Raw genomic sequence first — 19596 nt, forward strand, 5'->3', positions numbered from 1 at the left:
CTGTGATGAACTCAGCATTCAAGCAGGCTGCCTTTCTGGACCAGGCCTTCATTGGCCATTTTCTTTCCAGTGGCATCCAGAAGCCACTCTTCTTTCTGACTGTCATATTTATTTTTCTCACCACAGTTAGCATGAACTACAAAGATTTTATTTTAATACAAAAATATATTAGTATCTTGAATCTGCCTCAAGTCATCTGTGCAAAGAGGCAGGGTTGAAATAGTTATTCCACATATCCTAGCTTAAGGATCTCATTACATTGTCTATCTCTAACATTTATTTTACTAAATTCTGTTAAAATTATTTCTCAGAAATAAGTACATGCACAGTGAGAAATCTTATGAGTTTTGTGAACATTAGTAAATTCATGCCTTTATTGAAATGGTGGGATTATATCTAGGGCTTGAACAGGGGAGGGGAAACCCTGCTGCTTTAGTTAAGGATAATAATTATGACAGAGATGGATACTATTTACATTTCAAATTTTGACACAAGTGAAAACAGTTTTCTTTGAAATAAGCTTTGACATTTTATGAGATTTGTTACATCAAACATTAATCAGGTGCCAAAAAAATTCCGAGTTGCTCACAGTGTTTAAGTACAAAAGCTACTATTTCTTTGAAAGATCTACCTATTTTTCTATAAATCTGAGTCAAGTGGGTATATAAACAATAAAATGTTTCTACCTTACAATAGAATGTAGGCTAAATGAGCCTGAAGATGTGGAAATCCCATTAATCTCTGATAAAATCAACAAGCAATTTACTTTCATTCCATATTAGATCTATGGAGGCTAAAAAAATGGAGAAAGTAAGATCTGGGGACAGGGTTCAACCAGTCTTCCAGAGTAAATAGCTGGCTTATTTTATACTGTAAAACAGCAATATCATTTCTAGATCTTCACACCCTTCTTTAGAAAATGCAGAAAGAACCCTATATTATCTCAAAATCTGCTAGTAGCTTGTGTGCAAACAAAAGAAAAGATACTTCAGTATGCTAGAAACAGAAAGACTATTTCTTAGTAACAATTCAGGCATTTCTTTGATTTCATATGATGGTTGGACCAGGTTATGAAGTAGGAAGCAGACCTTGCTTCACATGTAAATAAATATGAAAGCTCTTCACAACTATAATTTCAGAGTTTTGAATTGACAAAGATGGGCGGGATTCTAAAGTGCAATGAATTCTTTAAATGTATGCAAAATAGAAAATAGAAACTCTTTGAAAATTTGAGTCCAAGTTAGAGATCACGCTGAAGCCAGAGATGATTTCAGTAAACAATCATTAAGAAAGGTGAGAAAACAGAATATTTTACCACGTATGTTTGACGAGGTAGAGCTCTAATTTGTTGGCTTCTAATAAAAATAGGAAAATCTTTTTAAAAAGACATTAATTTGAAGACATATATACCTATCTTGCTATCTGTCCTATCTTTCTACCCAATCATCCATTTATCTTTGTACCCACCTTTCTGTTCACCCATCCCTCCATCCTACCAACCTCTCTCCCTCTCTGCCCCTACACCCTGCCAATTTTGTTGAGATAAATATTCCTTTGTGTACAACTTTTGCTTTTCCTTTTCTGTATAAATTATGCTTTTTAGTAAATCTCATCATTATGAAAGTATTCTGGCCAGTATGTTACAAATTTCTTCCTGATAGTCTGACTTGAAACGCTTACATTTTCTCTAGTGAAATGTAATTTACTCTCTAACACTACTCAAAATTTAACCTATAATTTTACCAGTATATAAGTGGCCTGAATTCATTTGTAAGTCAGAATCCATCAAGACTCTTTGTTTTTTTTTTTTCTCCCTCCTGGCCTGACTGCAGGGGAAAAAACATAACTCATTTCTTAATGAAAATGAAAATGAAAATTTAAGGTTTGTTTTTTCCAACTAAAGTAAGCATCCCGATCCATTTATTTGTGTATACTTGCTGTCTACAGTGGTGCCTGACATCCAGTGAGTGAACAGCACTGACAGCAAAATGAATGATCCTTCCCATGGGAAAGATGCAGAGACTGTGGTCCAGAGGGTCCTTTCCTTTAAAGCCCTCAGGAATTCCCCACAGGCACTATAAAGCTGTGAGGCAGGGGCCTCTTATTCCAGGGGGCATTTACCCACAAAGTCTTGGGGAGGGAAAACTGAATACACTGTTCAAATGAGAGAATCATCCCCTCCTTTCTTTTTTCATCTCTGCTTTTATTGGAGGTGAAAAGTGTTCCTCTACTTTAAAACTCTCTGAAGTTCACAGAACCACAATGAGGGGAGGCGGGAAGGACCGAATCATTGTAAATAACCTATTTCACTTTAATTTTTCAACATGGCATAAAAAAATACATTAAAGAAAAGTGGAGAGGTCAGAGCAGAGGAAAGAGGATGGGACAAAGGGAAATAAGGAGGGAAGAGAGAGGCAGTAAAATGAGAAAGAGAGGGGGTTAGGAAAGGGAGGAGAGGTGAGAGAAGGGAAGCAAAAACTGTGAACTCTGCTGGGTACTTTTGCTGGGTCCTTTTTGCTAATTCAAGGCCACTTTCCATCCTCCTTCATCTTTCTCTCTGCCATAGAAGGTGGACTTACATGTTGTTATTAAGAGCACCACTCTTTTCTGGCTTTTGTTTGGGTTTGGCCAGTGGGGAGGCTGGACAAGTGGATGGAGGAAAGAGGGTGGGTGAGATCAGAGTACTTATTCCTCGAGATCTTTTCTGAAAAGCTGCCTGAGGCTAGGTTGTGTCTCTTGTCTATAGGTCATCTTTCCTCTCAAGAACACCCTGCTTCCAATTTTTCATCATTCCTTTGATCTGGCATCCACAGGCCTGAGGTTGGGAACAGCTCCATCCTTGTTACTAGCTCTGGGTTCCTGCTCAATCCCTTGCAGTTCATCTTTGCTCCCCCAATACCACTGTAAACAAAACCTCTTCAAAGGTTCTACCTGTTTGTTGTTGGGACTCAGGTACTGAAGGAGGAAATGAGCAAAGAGATGAATCCTGTGGAAGATGCTTTGGGGAGGAGGGGAGAGGAAACAGGGGCAAATAACTGTGAACATTGCATATAAACTCTCTCAAGTTTATAATGTTAATATTTTAAAGTGTTGGAGTTTTGTGGTAACCTGTTCAACTATCGTTTATGTTTACTGAACAGCATAAACATTTGGAGGTATAAGGGACACACCAGGTAAAGAGGGGAGAGAAGTGAAGAGAGATTAGGCGAGTGGGTGTGGGATATAAGAGCTGTCATAATTGTTCACCATGTAACCAGTGCTGTAACTAAGCGTGATGTCTTGAGAAAGGTAGACCCAGCTAAACGCCAGCATCAGCACTGACCCAGGGATGGTTACACAAGCAGATTCACAGGGCAGAAAAGCCTCCTGGTACACTTTTGAAGATTCTACCAATTTATAAATAATCAAACCAAGGTATCATCATAAATTCCAACCACCTAAATTGTATAATCTTGATATAATTATAATATGATTTTTACAGACTCTACAGGATTATATAGAAATGCTCTGGAAGAATGGAACATATTTGTCATAAAACAAAAACATTCCATCCCTAAATCAAATGGACAACAGCTGTCTGGTCTTTGCAAGGAACAGTCTCTTTTGTCCTAAGATTAGCAGGTCTGCAGAAGAAAGAAAAGAATTAAGTATCATTATCAGTTCAAATCATCAGTATTTTCTGTAATGAGATAGGCCAACCACATTCAGGAATTACCATGAAAACACTCAGCTTTCTAGGTGAATTATTGCTGAATTAATATTAACCCCTGGGCTAAGTACATAGGGAATATTTTTTAAAAGTTGCTAATGTAAGGAGATATGCTACTGATCTTTTAATCTGATCACATCCAGCAAGAGTTATTTGCCCTGGGCTACATTGTAATAAAATCAAAGGACATAAAAACTGTGGCAGGAACAGTACTGAAATTGGAGAAGCAGCATTATGAATAGCAACAAGCAAGGAGATGCATATGTAAGAGGGTAACTGGAGTCAATATAACCTGTTCTTCCATGATTTAGGGTAAATAGATAGTTACGGCTCATCTGCTAAGTGATCTACTAGGGAGATTTTTATGGATTATTATACAGTCAATCATTGAGGATCAACCTGGTTAAAAACAAATAGAGAAGAGAGCAAATGGTACAGACAGGCTTTTAGTAAGGCCATCATTTGTAATATTTCTCAGGAAAAATCTCTTTCAGAAATTCCTCAGCATAGCTAATGTGCCATAGAAGGACTCTTCATTTTAGGAGTGCGTAAATCCGCACAAATTGCTATAATAAGGATTCATCCCATAGCCCTTTTGGCATAAATGCACATCTGGTCTCTGTTTGTAATGAAATCAATTCAAAGCCCCACAGTGCATTAATAATAAAAATGTTCAACATAGTGCAACCAAATAAGCCCTGCAAATTTGAGTTTGCAAGGTTCTGTCACATATGTGTATACTTTTAACACTGATAAATGATTAGGTCACAGAACATTTATCAAATGGATTAAGATTCCAAAGGTAGACCTTTTTTGGGGATAATTATTATTTCCACAGGAAAATCCACTTGTATGTATGCCAGAAGTTTTTACTTGCTTGATTTATAATACCTCTTGGACTTTTATATCTATAGTTCACAATACCATAAAATTTTTATTAATAATAAAATTATTATAAGCAATACTGTCTGGCTTAGAGGAAGTACATGGATTTGCCCTTTAAGAATAACAAAATTCTAGGATTAGCTCATAGCACATTAGGGTTGTCATTAAACCTTAAATTAAATTAAAGTAGGAGAATTTTTTCCACATTAATTTAAAAAAACTGACTATTTTGTTTTTAGCAGTTATAATTAGCAGAGGATCTAGATTTGGCAAATCCTTCCTTGTCAGTCATATGATTTACCTTCTGTGTTATATGGTTGACCCAAGGAGAAGAACAGTTGCTAAGATCTGGTCCTTGGGGATCCCAAATTCCATCAGGAGCCAGGCACAGATATGTTGATACTCCTAAAATAATGAGAGAAATAGGTCTCCTTCAAATATTCAAACCATCTTTCTTACAATGACTTTATATCCATGCGATGTTTAAATATGAGCAAAGGTAAGAATGTAATCATTAAACTGTTATAATGTCTATTAAAACACCATGTACAGTGCCTAGCTAGCAACAGGCATTAGAGAAATATAATACAACAAACAAAAACTCAATTTTTGGGGGTGGGGGGAGGGAGAGGTAATTAGGTTCATTTGTTTATGTTTTTTAAATGGAAGTACCTGGGATTGAATCTAGGACCTTGTGCATGCTAACCATGTGCTCTACCACTGGGCTATAACCACCTCCCCCACAAATATATTTTTCAAGCACTTGCTGGCAACTACACCAGGTACAGGGAATAATTTCATTAATCAGATGGATGTGGTACCTGCCTCCATGGGGCTTACCGCTTGAGTTTTCAGAGTAAAGGTAGCAGCTGTGTCTTAAAGGAATCAGTTTGCTGTCTTTGGGAATCTTCAAGTGTTTTGAACTGAGGTCTGCTGGGTAGGGGAGTTGTATTTAATGTAGTTGGAAAGGCCACCAGAGCCAGATCATAAACGCCCTTGTCTGTCATCTGTTGGTGCTGGAGAATCAACGATGACCATTAAGCAGAGGAGACCAATGGGCTGATTTCGGTTTTAGAAAGAGAACTGTGGCAGCAGCATGGAAGATGGATTTTAGGGAGTGATGCAGAGGTTGTGTGGAAGCTATTGTAATAATTCAAGTGAGAAGACACTGTGTGGGCCTGAACAGGGGCACAGCAGAGGGGACAGAGAAAGGGTAAAAATAAGACAGCAGTGTATGCCCAGTCACCTGGGAAGGAGGGCCTCAGAAGGTTTCCTTCAAATTTCTTTCCTAATATTCATGGGACAATAATACTTTGTAGCGCTTCGTAGTTTGCAAACTGTCTTCAAATAAAGTATTTCACTAACCTTCACAATGAACAGCTGAAGAAGGGGGGCTGTTACCATTTCTCTTTCAGAGATGAGGATGCTGAGGTCCAGAACTAAGGGGACAGTGCTAAGAGAGAAGTTTCAACTGTTTTCTAATTTCAATACCACAGAAAACTTTAGAACTAAACACTGCACCCCTTCATAAAGGGAAGGAAAATTTCAGAATATTTTTAAACACTTTGCTGAAAAACAAAATGCACTTTTATAAAAATCAACATATCTTCTGGTCTTCCCACCACTTCGCAGACCATGGCATTCAGAAGGACATATCCATATTGGAACTTTTTTAAGACAACTGGTTTGTAAAAAAAATTTATTTTTTTTTTGGAGGGGGAGAAGGGAATTATATTTATATATTTATTGGATGGAGGTACTGAGGATTGAACTCTGGACCTTGTGCATGTTAGGTGTGTGCTCTACCACTGAGCTATACCCTCCCCGCTACGACAAACCTGTTGAAGTAACCAAATCAATTATTCCCAAAGACACAGTCCCTAACAATGCTAGTACAGTGACATCTATGTGCATTTATTTCATTTACACATTTTATGGAATAATGCAAATTTTATGCAGGGTATCAAGTATCAGTTTTATGAAGATCAGTACAGGTAACAATAAGAAATCAAACTATTTCTGGCTTAAAATAGTAAATAGTAATATGGGGATTTATCCCTTTGGGGATATTATGAATCACATCAATTTAAAAAAAAAAAGGGTGGGGTGGGGGAAGAGCTATCTAGTTCTTGACTATCCCCTAGAGAAAACAGTGCAGGACTGTTCTCTCTAGTGGATGGTGTGTAAGTGGAGGTTGGCTCCCACCAGCACCATCCCTGACAACGTCAAGAGCCTTTGACTAATAAAGAACAGCTATGATGGCTTGGAAAGAAACAGATAGTCAAATCTTCTCTTTTGTTAAATGTTGGATAGCTTCAATAATCATCTTCTAATACAGAAGTTCTTGACCTAATTTTCTGCAATAAACATTTGACAATCGGTGACAAACACGAGAACTAGCTCCCACCAATCCAGTGATTCACTCTGGGCTGTTGCACAGAAGAGCTGGCTCTCGGGAGTTTCTGGGACATTCACAGCTTCACTGTAACTCGACTCAGAGACCTGACACTATGGGTGACCAGTATGGATCTCACAGGTATTCCCACCAAATTCTCACCTGTGACTTCTTCAGATTGCTTTCTCAAACTCTGAAAATGCATTACTTAATATTCAGTTCAGAATTTAATCATATGTAAAGTAACCAAAATACACTGCAACAACAACAACAACAACAAAATACAAGAAAGAAAGAAAAGAAAGAAAGGAGAAAAGAAAGGAAAACAAAAAAAATGCTATAAAAGCAAGCTAACGTAACAGTACACCTTTAGCTCAGCTCTGTAGGAGAGACTTACCTATGGTTCCTGCGGGGCATGGCTGCTTTGCCATCTGTCCTTGACGGGTCTTAAACCACATGATTTCTCGAGCTTCCACAGCCTCACAGCTCTCTTCCAGAGCTGGGATCTGGGATGATGCTGACGGAAGGTGTGTGGTAATGTCGTCAAGCACCTCGACGGCTGGAGATGGGGTGCTGGTACTCCGGTTTCTTCTTCCTGCCACTGATGGGGTGGTACTCCTGCCTGGGCTCCAAGTTGTGGTCCGAAGGGTCGTACTGGTGGTGGTGCTTCCCATGCCAAGAGGTCCTGTGGTAGAGATTTCTGAAATAAAATTCAAAAGAAAACACCTCCATTGCTTGTTCAGAGTAGGACCAAAAGATGTCCTAATACTTCAGAAGCCGTTTTCATCTGACAATTCAAGTAGCCAACATGGGAAAAATAAGCCAATACTAAAATACCAGTGTTACTTGAGTAACAAGACAGCCACTGAGTAATGCTAAGTAGGTTTGTTTGTGGTTCTTCTCAACTCCAATCACAGGAAACAAAGTTACAGCACAATTCAACTCTTCAGTAAGCTTCTTAATTCTTCAGGCCTTATGACAATTAGGTGACTAAAACTTAAAACCCTCTCCTTAGGATTTTCAAACTTGGTATAGAAAGAGAGAGAGCTGTATACAGTATTCTTTCCACATTAAGTATAATGTGAATCTCTGCAGATGCAGCATACAGGGGAGAGGCCCCCCCCCCCCCCAAAAATAGAAACTGAAGTGCTCACAAGCTCAAAAATAAAGAACTATTCTGAGTATAATCTCCTTAATACAAATTAGAGTAGCTTGGTGATTTACTCTGATGCTCTTAGAACTGACCCATCCTATGAAAACTTTCAAACTTAACACTTACTAAAGTAAAGTATAAGTTATTTCCAATTAATGTGTTCATAAATTATTTCCTAACTAGATTTTTTTTAGTGGCATTTTTCCCAATGTATTCCAAGTTCCAAATAAAAGTGGTTGAGTTGCTTGACCAGATATTAACAGGTTATTAAATCTACAATGTATCCAAAGGAATGTCCCAACAATACTATAACAAGTCACTGCAGAGAATCCTCTCTCTGGGAAAGTATATTTATATTCCCACCCTGGGAATGCAAGAGTTCACCAGGCCTCCACATCACATCCGCCGCAGACCTACACTGTAAGATCAGAGACTACTCTTGACCTAACTTACTGGCAATACCTCTAGGGGCACTGGCTCTACTCAGATTCCAAGTAGCTCGGGTTGGAGGAAATGCAGGGAGTCCCGTGATGAGCCTCCTTTTGTCTATCATTCACAGTCTGCTTTACCATGTCATCAACCAGACTCCGCTGCCCCAGAAGAGATGCCAAATCCATCACAGTGTGTTTGGTGTATATGAAACAGGATATAGACAGCAAGGGGAAGGGTATGAGTTTTTTGAACATTCATTTAATCATTGAAATTGTGGCATTTTTCTGAAGTGATGCTATTTGCTATATTGTCTTCTTGCTTTTTCCTCTGTTTCCTCTTCCCCTCTTCTTCCTTTTTCTATGTGAATGCAATATTCATAAATACATTTACGTTTACATAAGAAGACAAAGTATCCTCTTTTTCCCCTTCTTTTTCTATATACACCATATTCCCAAATTGCCAAGTCTGGTTGATTCTGTCTCATTGTTAAAATTTTTCTCTCTCTCCAATCACCACTATCTACGTTCAGCCCCCTATCATCAGTGAATGAAAACAGTGGCCTTTTAACATTCTTCCTAATAAAAGCTCAACACCAGAGAAAAATGCGAATATTGGTATTTCAATATCTATTGAGACAGATAAAATAAAAACTCAGGATTTATAAAATAAAATCATTGACACTAAGCATTTAACGCAATTCAAATATAAAATTTAGACCATATTTTAAAATATAAGGTGAACTGATTTCTTAAAATTATAAACAGCATAAATGATTCTAATATATAGTTTGCATATAAAATTAACAGAATGTTCCAAAAAGGAAACATAAAAATTAAGAAAATTTCATAATTTGAAAATTAAATATTATCTATTAACATTAATATTTAAATAATATATTTTTTATTAATATTAAGCATTAGCCTTTACAAAGTATATGTCAGTAGAGTCATTGCTGGGATATAAGCCCATTTTTTTGTGCAGATTTTTCCAGCTGATGGGAAATTATCTTTGATTTCATACTACTCAGTGGAGTAGTAAGGTGATAGTTAAAAGCTATCTCCAAGTATTTCTCTGACTCCTTGAGTTTAAGTAATGCCATCTCTCATTTGTACTTTTGAAGGGAACTTTTTGAATAGCTTAAATTTTTAATGGGGACTCTAAATCTTTTCACTGATAATGAGCTATAGTTTTTGTTTCAAATAAAGCATTTTGAGTTCTTCTTTGTCCGTTAGTTTGATCATGTAAAAATGAAGATTCATAGCACTTAACTGTATTAGTTAAATAATCTCATGGTCAAATTTACTTATTCAAGAAGTTTTTGAAATAGAGTAAAAATTAATTTTAAAATAGAGGCTCCATTTTTAATTGTCTTCCTTCTCTTCTTGAGAATTATATAGGTACTAAAGAATGTTTTCTAAATAAATGCACCTTCCTTTAGTTAGATATTTTATCTAGCATATAACGCTCAGGGAAGAGAAGAGATCTGTAATCATTTTTGTTCTGATAAAACTGCATTATCATGTGTGTGGTCCTAAGATTTGCCCGCCTGTTGTATCAATCACACAAATCACGCACAAGGAACAAAGACATAGTATCACAAGATGTTTGCTTGCTGTGATTCTAGACTTGCCAAGTTTGAATTATGTCTTTTAGCATAGATTTGATACATCATTGTGTTCTATTTGATCCAGATTTCAGATTTTAAAAGACTACAGTATCCCACCAAAATGTATTTAACGATAGCAGCACATAATGAAAATCAATGTTCTTTATTTTTCTCTAAAATTACCCTATTCAAACCATCCTCTACCTTTTGCCAGAGGCATCTCGTAGGGTATAAATTGGAATGCGTTACTCCCCAGGTTAAAATCCTTAAATGGTTTCTATCTGCCATCCAAACAAAGGCTGGACTCCTTTTCTTCATGCCTAGAGCCCTTATGGGTTTCTTTCTCCAGCTCATTTATAACGTTTTCCCATCTTGTATCTGTACTCTTAAATCACACAAAATTACCAGTAGTTTCCCAACTGCCCCCTGTTCTTTTGGCCTCAGGGTATTTGCATATGCTGCAGTGGTCCTGCCCCCATTTCTACCTGGTAATTCCTATGTATTCTTTAGGGCTTAGATTGGATGCCATCTCCATCAGGGAACCTTTCCAAATTTAACAAGACAGGGTTATATACTAAAGTGTGTTTTGTCAAGACTATTTCCTCAACTTTTAGCCTTGTTGTCTGACTAAGAGTTAATAAGCTCTCAGCCAAGATAGATGAATATCAGGGATAGGTCAAGGAAGCAAAGGAGAGTCCAGTTGTAAAATTTCACAGAGATGGAAAAGGATAAATAGAAGGAAACAGCAAATGGGGCAGCTATATGTCTCCACAGTTGATGGGCTGAAAAAGTTATTTCATAAATGCATTTCACTCTACATTAAGAAAATTCAAGGAGATAATTCAAAGAGAAAATAAGCAGGGAGAATATAAAGCCTCCTCTTTCCTCAGATGACCTTATCTCAGAACAATCATACTTAAATTGAATATACTTTTGTGAAGCAATAACACTGATAAAATATTTTTTAAGGTTCAATTTGTTATGAAATACATTACAAGGACTTGGCTTAATACAGGAACACTAATGTTAAGGGTCAGTATAGAACTTATTTCCTTGGATCTGTGCTGCAGAGAGATGTCTACAAGCAGGGTCATATCATTCCATTCGACTTTAAACAGAATAAAAGTCAATTTTAAAAGCTGTCCCTGATCTCCCACCCCTTCCCTTCCATTTATTGCCATGTAAGACTCCCAAGGGCTCTGCTCAGTGCTAGCTTTTGGCAGAATAAGCACTACTATTGATAAACGTGTTGTTACCAGTGCCCAGGAAAGAATCTGTCTTATTGCTAGATACTGTGAAAAAAGATCTGGATTCACTGAAGAGTCAGAGCAACACACATTGGCCAAGTTCCGGCCTATATCATATGCCATCAAGAGTCCGTCTCTCTCTGCTTCCAGGAAGGATCTGATACTTTTCCAGTGCATACTGTTACTGAGTCTTACCTGATGATACACCTAGTTTCATAAAACTATGTGTTTTTAAGTACCTCATATGCTTGAGGTTGTGTATCAGGGAAAGGCTACTATGTAAAAGAAAATAAGCTTGAGTGATTGTTTATATAAAACACTTAAACAAAATTGTGCAATCTTCCTTATATTGTCATTCTTATAGTATTTTCATAAAAGTAACCAAAAAAGCCCTCCATGTTAACATTTTCCCCTCATAATTAACCTTATTTCCAAAAGAAATTTTTAATTCTCCTGTCCCCTGAAATGTATTGACCATGGCTTATTTCATTCTAATGATTTGATTTATTCTGTTTAATTCTTTTGTTCAGCCTGCCTTGAAAAGAATAAATACTATTTTGAATGTTACTACAGATTATACTCTGTGGAGGACACTAATGGAAAACAGTGAAAATAATGAACATGTGTATAGTGCTTTACATCCTGCAATGTTTTTCCTTATCTCTAGTATTCATTGAATTCTGATTAAAAACTGTGTAGAGTAATTATAACTATGAAATCATAACTTTACAAATGAGAAAACATAGGCTCAACTGGTAAGTGAATCATAATCATAAGTAGTAAGTAAATCAGTGCCCTCTAGTTCCATATTCCATATTTTTCATAATATGCTTTCAAAAGTGGCAGCCTGAATTATTTCAAGCATTCTACAAGTCTTCCGACGCTTTAAGAATAGACTGAAGGAACTAAAATGATTATAATAAAACATTACTATTCTTGATCACAAAACATTTATTATTTGGGATTAACTTTGTTAACGGACTTGTTTTCCCCCAAAATTCATATGTTGAAGCCCCATTCCACATGTAACTATATTTGGAGATAGGCCTTTAAAGAGGTATTAAGATGCAATGAGTTCCTAAGGGTGGGGCCCTAATATACAGAACTGGCATCCTTGTAAGAGCAGAGATTCCAGGGAAACATGAGCGCAGGTTACAGGCCACGTGAGGACACGGTGAGAGAGTGACCATCTTAAATTAAGGAGAGAGGCCTCAGGAAAAACCAATCCCGCTGGTACCGTGATCTTCAACGTTTGGCCATCAGAACTGTGTTCTTTCCAACATAAAACATTTTGGCTGACTACAGAACATTTCCTTCTCCCTACTTTCCAGAGTATTTATTTAAATCCAAGGTCAATTATTGATGAACTCTTCTCAAGGGCCTGACAGAGGAAATAAGTAAACCAAACGATAACAATGCTGCAAGTGGCTTTTGGCTACTTGCGCAGTGCTCTTGGTGGAATAAAGAAATTCTGCCTGACCTCCATGGATATCAGTAGGTGGCAGAAGATCTGGTTACATCTAGTTTTTAAAAAGAAACATCAATATTACCAATCATGAAATTTTCCAATTCTTTTCAGAATCCATCTATAATACCTAGCTTTACGGTCCCTTAAAGTAGTGAAATTCCATATACTATCAGTCATGTAGAGTTACATTTATTTTTGTAATTTGATACATTGTATTATCTGATTCTCTCATAGGATATTATCCTTACTGTAAATAAAGGAAACTATCTGTTCAAATAAACATGAACTTGTAATGACCTTATCATGTGAGGTAATAAGGTAAAATATAAGACTTTGAGGGCACCTTATTAAAATTATCTGCTACGTATTTAGCCTCTACCAAGCCAAGAATTGTGCTGTATGTTTTATATATGTGCTCTAACTTAGTGTTCTTAATAAGCTTAGGGTGGCTATACTTATCTTCATTTTGGAGATGAAAGAAGTCAAATTAAGTAATTCTCCCAAGCTTATATAGCTGGCAAGTGATAGGACAAGTATTCTAAGCCCAAGTCTATCAAAATCTCTCCCTTTCTATTAGGATGATGCTGTTGTTTAAAATTTAGACAAAATTTAATCACAGAAACATATATGTGAAAACTCTTAGTAAACCTGGAATAATTCGTCCCCAATACTGCTCACATATACTTTAACTGGTGTTGCTATGGCCTGGACCTGTTGTGTAGTTCTTGAGTACTTATCAAGGACCTGGCACCACTTCGAGCACTCTCCAGAAACTGGCCCATTCAATTCTGACATCAAAGCTGTACTATTAATTATCATCATTTGCAGATGGTGAAACTGAAGCACCAAGAGATTCAGTAATTTTTCAAAGGTTCAAAGTTCATAACGAGAAACAACCCGGGCACACTTTTAACCACACTAACCCAGATGGAACACTGAGAACCTGAACTTGACCCATAAGAAAGCTGCTGCTGTTGAGACTGGAGGAAGTAATTCGCTTTGAGCTAATTTCTGTTTATGGCATGTTTAATTCTCCTAAAGTAAGGACCCTTGAGGAGAACAAAAACAACAACAAAAAACTATAAAATCCAGAAAACTTAGTACCGTATTCAGCATACAAGTAGGCAATAAACAACTGGCAAACAATACTGTGAAATACAGCTGGCTTTTCTGGAGCATATATTATGTGCCTAGAAGTGTGCTAATGCTCTACATGCATTCTTGAGGTACAGAGAGGCTAAGCGAATTTCCTAACTTCACATAGTTAAGAAGTGGTAAAGCCAGGATTTTAATACAGATAGTTGACTCTAAAACCCATGTGTAATCCATATTATCTGACAAAGATTTAAAGTCATTTTTTAAAGTATCAAGTTTGGACTATATTATCTGCCTACAAAAGAGCTCATTTCTAGGAATTATAACATTAATTCATCCCATCTATATTTCTTTATCAACTATCATATTACAGGCGTAGTACTGTGAACAAAATGTGAGTATCATTATCATGTTCCTTGTCCTCATTGAAGTCCTAAGAACGTTTATAGAAAAAGCTACTGAAGAAGATAGGAAATAGGAAGAGGAGAAACATACTAATATATTTATTCATTCAATATGTATTTATTGCTGTTTGCTTTATATTACACATTGTGCCAAACAGCAGGAATTCAGAGATGAAGCAAAGAGTGCTGCTTCAATTAGATTTTAATATACTGTATTTTGGGAAGGTATAAAAGCATTAATTATTCTCTGTGCCACTTAGAAAGGAAAAAAAAAATCTCTGCCAATTAAACTCTGACATGCCTTCAAGCGTTAGGAACATTTCAACTTATAAAATGTTAAAAGATGAAATCATAAGACTCTTAGAGTTGTTAAAATACCATAATAGCAGAAATGTCTCCACATAATACAGCGAGATAAATAATGGTTTAAAAGAGATGTGACTTTGGACAAATTATAACATCTCTTTGTGCTTTAGTTTTTTTTGTTTTTCACTAAATGGAGATAATAATATACATACTTATTTGAGAGAAAAAAAGTGGCAATATGGATTTAAAGTAGACTTAGCAAAGTAAATGACAAAGACCAACAGATTAATAAATGTTTACTATCAGTACTAATATTGTTAGTCATTCCCTAATACATTCAAGGATTATTGATTGCTTACCATGTGTCAATTGCTATTCTAAATGTTGGGGATACAGAAATAAATAACAAAAACAACAAAAGATGAAAAGCCCTGACCTCATACAGCTTATATTTTAGTAGGATAAATAGGACAAAAATTAAAATATATAGCATATTAGATATTAAAAAGTGCTAAAGATAAGAAGAAAAAAATAAAACCGGGGAAAGTAACAGGAAGTCTTGGAAGAAGGGAACTGCAATTTTTAATAGGGTGTCAGGCATTTCCATGCTGTTAAGATGACAAGGAAGCTCTGATGGAACTGGAGGACTCAGAGATGTGAATAACTGGGGAGCATTCCAGGTAGTAGGAACAGTATCTGCAAAAGCCCTACTCAGTGAGATGGCCAGAATGGCTGGAGCAACATGAGGGAAAGCCAGTATGAAATGATATCAGAGCGATGGTGAGTGACTGGGGTGATTGTACAATACACACAGGTATGGTGAAGACTATGGCATTTACTCTGTCTGGTGTGGGAAGCCACGTAAGGTTCTGAACAAAGAAAAGACACAGTCAGACTTAGGTTCACCTGGGTTGTTGTGTTTAAGAGTGACTGAATGGGAGAAGAATGGAAGTAGGGAGAACAATATTTGACTATACATCTGAGGTTTCAGTGGTGCTGATGACTAGAATCCTATGGATCACATACATATATACACAAGGGCACAAGGGTGTGAGGGAGGTCATGGCTTTTGAGTACATATACTATGATCCTCACTGGCACACAGTAGGCCTTCAATAACTGTTGGTGGAATTGAGCTGTTTGCTTTTTCATTTTAACAAAAGAAGTTAGCCTTTCTCATGTAAATTCTTCTTGAGCTCCATATCAATTACTATCATTTATTCAAAATTGAAACAAACACACTGACAAATTGAATTCACCAGTATGAAAATGTTCCTGAGAATTCCTGACTTATAACCAACAGAATTATGTTGGTGTTCTCATTACTGTAAAATTTCTAGAAGTTTTGATTTATGAGGATATTAAGTAAATTTAGGTGGTGACAAAAGCACACAAACAAACAAAAAAACTGAGGGAATAAATTCAATTGAATCTGAGTTTACTGATTTTTCAACAACCAGTAAAACACTCAAGGAGCGTAAGTAGTTGAACTGATGACAGGATTTAGAATAATTCCTTACTCCCAGCCTCAATATTGTATTTTATTCCCTTAGTTTTGACATCATTGTTATCCAGTTACTGGAGTCATTGCCTAATATTTCCAGTGACATACGTTTTATTATTAACTTGTGAATTGTAGTTTACCTATGAAGACAAAGTGATACCAAAATGTAAGGGATATATGTGATTTATTTATAGGTATGAAGTTAAAATAAATTCAAGAAAAATAAAATTATTCTCTGTATTTGGAAATGAAATACTCAAAGTGAATAGTAAAGAAGAGCTCATAATTTAAGCTCCAAGTTTTTTTTTTAAGAAAGCAATTTTAGTAACTTTGATCTACTGCAGATGCTTGAAAAATATGTATGTGCTTGTCTCTGTTACATATGCACAAGCTTCTAAGAAACCGATAAAATGTAAGGCCCTATTTCAAGGTGGCTACTTTTCTTGGTTATTTGTTTTGTTGTTTATGTTTAGAGTCTGGTAAAAAGAAGGACATTGTATTGCTTTCTAAGTACTTCAAAATATTGCTTAAAAACAAACTTTAAAAAATTAAAAACATACACAGTAACACAAACTTTTAAAAAAATCAAAAACATACACAGTAACACAAATGGGAGAGCCAAACGGCTGTGAGAATGGGACTACTGGGTTGAATAAAACAGGGCTCCTCTCCTCAAGGAGTGTACAGGGTGTGCAGGCTCACTGTGGTATGAGCTGTAGAAAGTCAAATTCTGGCTGTGCCCATCATCTCACTAGCACTGGTGAGGTCAGTAAACATTTCATTTTTGTCATGTAATTTACATTATCTGTTGAGGCAAATGTTTTCGACTAGTCCTCAAGTTGGGAATTTAGTAACTTCTCTTTACTCAAACATGCACCAAACAATTTATTTTCTTTCTAACATCATGCCAACTGTGCCTGCTCATCACCTTCTAAATTAATAGCATAATAAAAGCCTCACCATTTTGCTTTCAACTGATGTTTTTCTTTATAAGAGGATGAGGTGATACATTCCATAAGTAGTAATAAATGGGTCAGAGAAGCAAATTGCTCAGGAAAAATCTGCCCACAGGATAATAATTTTCAAGTTTTTCTACTAAAAGCATACATATATATATACACACACATACACACACTTATTTATATACACAGATATATATGTACATATACACACAAACACATGCACATCACACATGCAGTATTTCAAATTGCTAGGAAAATAAGTATATAAAATGCATACTGGTTATATTGAGCTCTTTTACTTCAACAGAACTAGATTCATTTTCAGAGACTTTGAAGGCTTCATAAAACAGTATATTTACTGTATTAATAATACAATAAAGGACAGTGAGGTATACTGGAAAGAACATTTATTTTAGGTTCAAATGTTAGGTAATCATCTACTAACTGTGTGGATCTGGGAAAAAATTAATCTTCTCGAAAGTCAAAATTTCCTCATCTTTAAAACTCTGGATTTTAAAAATGTGGATTCTTATATTTATTTTGATAATACTGACATACAAAAGACATTCAGTAATAGTAACATTATTACAATCAAATGCAGGTTATTCTCAGATGCATTTGACTCTGTTTCAGGAGAGCTACAAATGGCCATCTAAGTTAACAAGTTGAACTATTTCCTGAATTTATATAATAAGAACTGAAGTTAGACTAGCCTGAAGTAAAAGTATAAAGTTTATTTTTTTCACTTCAATCTCTGAGGGGCACTTAAAACCCCACTAGTAATCTACCCCCTGTTATCCAAACCAGCTTTGGGAAAGGTATGTGCTATTGTCACTTTGTACTCCAACGGGAAATAATTTTAAAGTAAGAATAATGTAAATAAAGAGAAAAATATTTTTCAAAAGAACTTTTCTGCTCTATAGTATTTCAAAACTTGAAATGAAAAAAAACATTATGGGTATACAGGATATAAAAATTTTTTTTCCAAAAAAATTCAATATTTAATTTTGAAAGTAAAATGGGAGGGACAGGGAAAGACAGGGACATTTTAAATGAAAATTGAAATATATACTATAAAGAATACTAAGCTATTTTGGACTCAAAATTACAGATAGCTCACATAATTTAGGAGCCTACAAGTGGTAACAGAAGTCTATCAATCATTTGATCTCTCAGAAGCACAGCCTAGTCTTCATATAGGAGAGTATCAAAAATTTGTATGGCAAGTTTTAGACTCTTTTGGTAGCCCAGAAGCCCCACAAAGACAGACTCTTGCTCTTTTGCTCAGAATGATCCTCAGTGCCTTCAACAGCCTGGGACATAGAGGAGGTTGCTCAATTAGTATGTGTTCAATAAAGGCACTCTAACAACAACCAGCTTGATTCATCACAAAATATTAGCATTAAGACTTGCAGATTTGATCCTTGTTGAGCCAAGGGAATATTGTCTTTCTTATTCTTCACCACCAATCCCACTCTAACCTAAGCTTGTTTTATTACAATAGCCTTTTAAAAATTTTGTTGTTTTGAAATAAGTATAGACTCACAGGAAGCTGCAAAAATACCACAAAGAGTCTCTTCTTTCACTTTCCACCAATGGTGAGAACTTACATGACTATAGTATAATATCAAAACCAGGAAACTGGCATTGGTATATAGCTCTTAATTTGACTACAGACTTTATTTAGTTTTCCCCATTTTTAAACTTGCATTCATTTATGTGTATGTGTATGTGTAATTCTGTGGAATTGTTTCTTACGTGTAGATGTGTGTGACCACCACCACATGGAAGATACAAAACTGTTCCATCACTACAGCAGTACCTCTGCCACCTCTCTGTATTCATACCTACACACCCTGTTCCTATCTCCTGGCAACCTCTTCTATTCTCCACCTCTACAGTTTCATCCTTTCAAGAATGTTATGCAATTAGAATCATAAGAATGAAACCTTTTGAGATTGACTTTTTTTCTCTGAGCATAATGCTTTTGAGGTCCATCTAGTCAGTTGCAGCTATCAATAGCTACATCATTCCCCTGAATCATCACATGAATACCTATACTCCATCTTTCACCTTGTACCTGGAATGATCTTTGAAAACTCCATCTGACTTGTTGCTGTTTAAAAGCTCACAACTGATCTTATTATAAATTCAAAATTTTTAAACATGGCTTTAAAAGCCTTCTAATCCTCACCCTCCCTACTTCTCAAGCCTCCACTGATGCCTTCCTGCCTTTGTTCTCCCCCTTCTAACCATCCTGGATATATTTCCTGAGTCTTAAAAAGGCCCCTCTCATCTTCAATGATATGAATGTTTCTTTCCGGAACATGCTCTTCTCAGTCATAACTATTTTCTCTCTCACATCCCACCCCTTTCACTCGGCTGAGTTACTAATCTTTTCCATAGCTGTGATTTATAGTGATTGCACAC

The 19596-nt window shown here is 36.1% G+C and overlaps 1 protein-coding gene across 11 annotated transcripts in view; it reads right to left on the reverse strand.

Moving 5' to 3' along the window:
- The window catches only part of ADGRL3 (adhesion G protein-coupled receptor L3), a 560304-nt gene that overhangs the window by 233844 nt on the left and 306864 nt on the right, over positions 1–19596 (reverse strand). For 10 of the 11 annotated variants that reach the window (XM_032459457.1, XM_032459461.1, XM_032459445.1 and 7 more), the window contains 2 exons: positions 7387–7689; positions 4896–4999 (listed from right to left, as the gene is read on the reverse strand). In XM_032459457.1, the coding sequence (XP_032315348.1) occupies positions 4896–4999; positions 7387–7689 (407 nt within the window). The remainder of the gene's footprint in view (positions 1–4895; positions 5000–7386; positions 7690–19596) is intronic. The other variant, XM_032459451.1, reaches the window with a different exon arrangement.

The sequence above is a fragment of the Camelus ferus genome, chromosome 2 (assembly GCF_009834535.1).
Source record: "Camelus ferus isolate YT-003-E chromosome 2, BCGSAC_Cfer_1.0, whole genome shotgun sequence".
NCBI lineage: Eukaryota > Metazoa > Chordata > Mammalia > Artiodactyla > Camelidae > Camelus > Camelus ferus.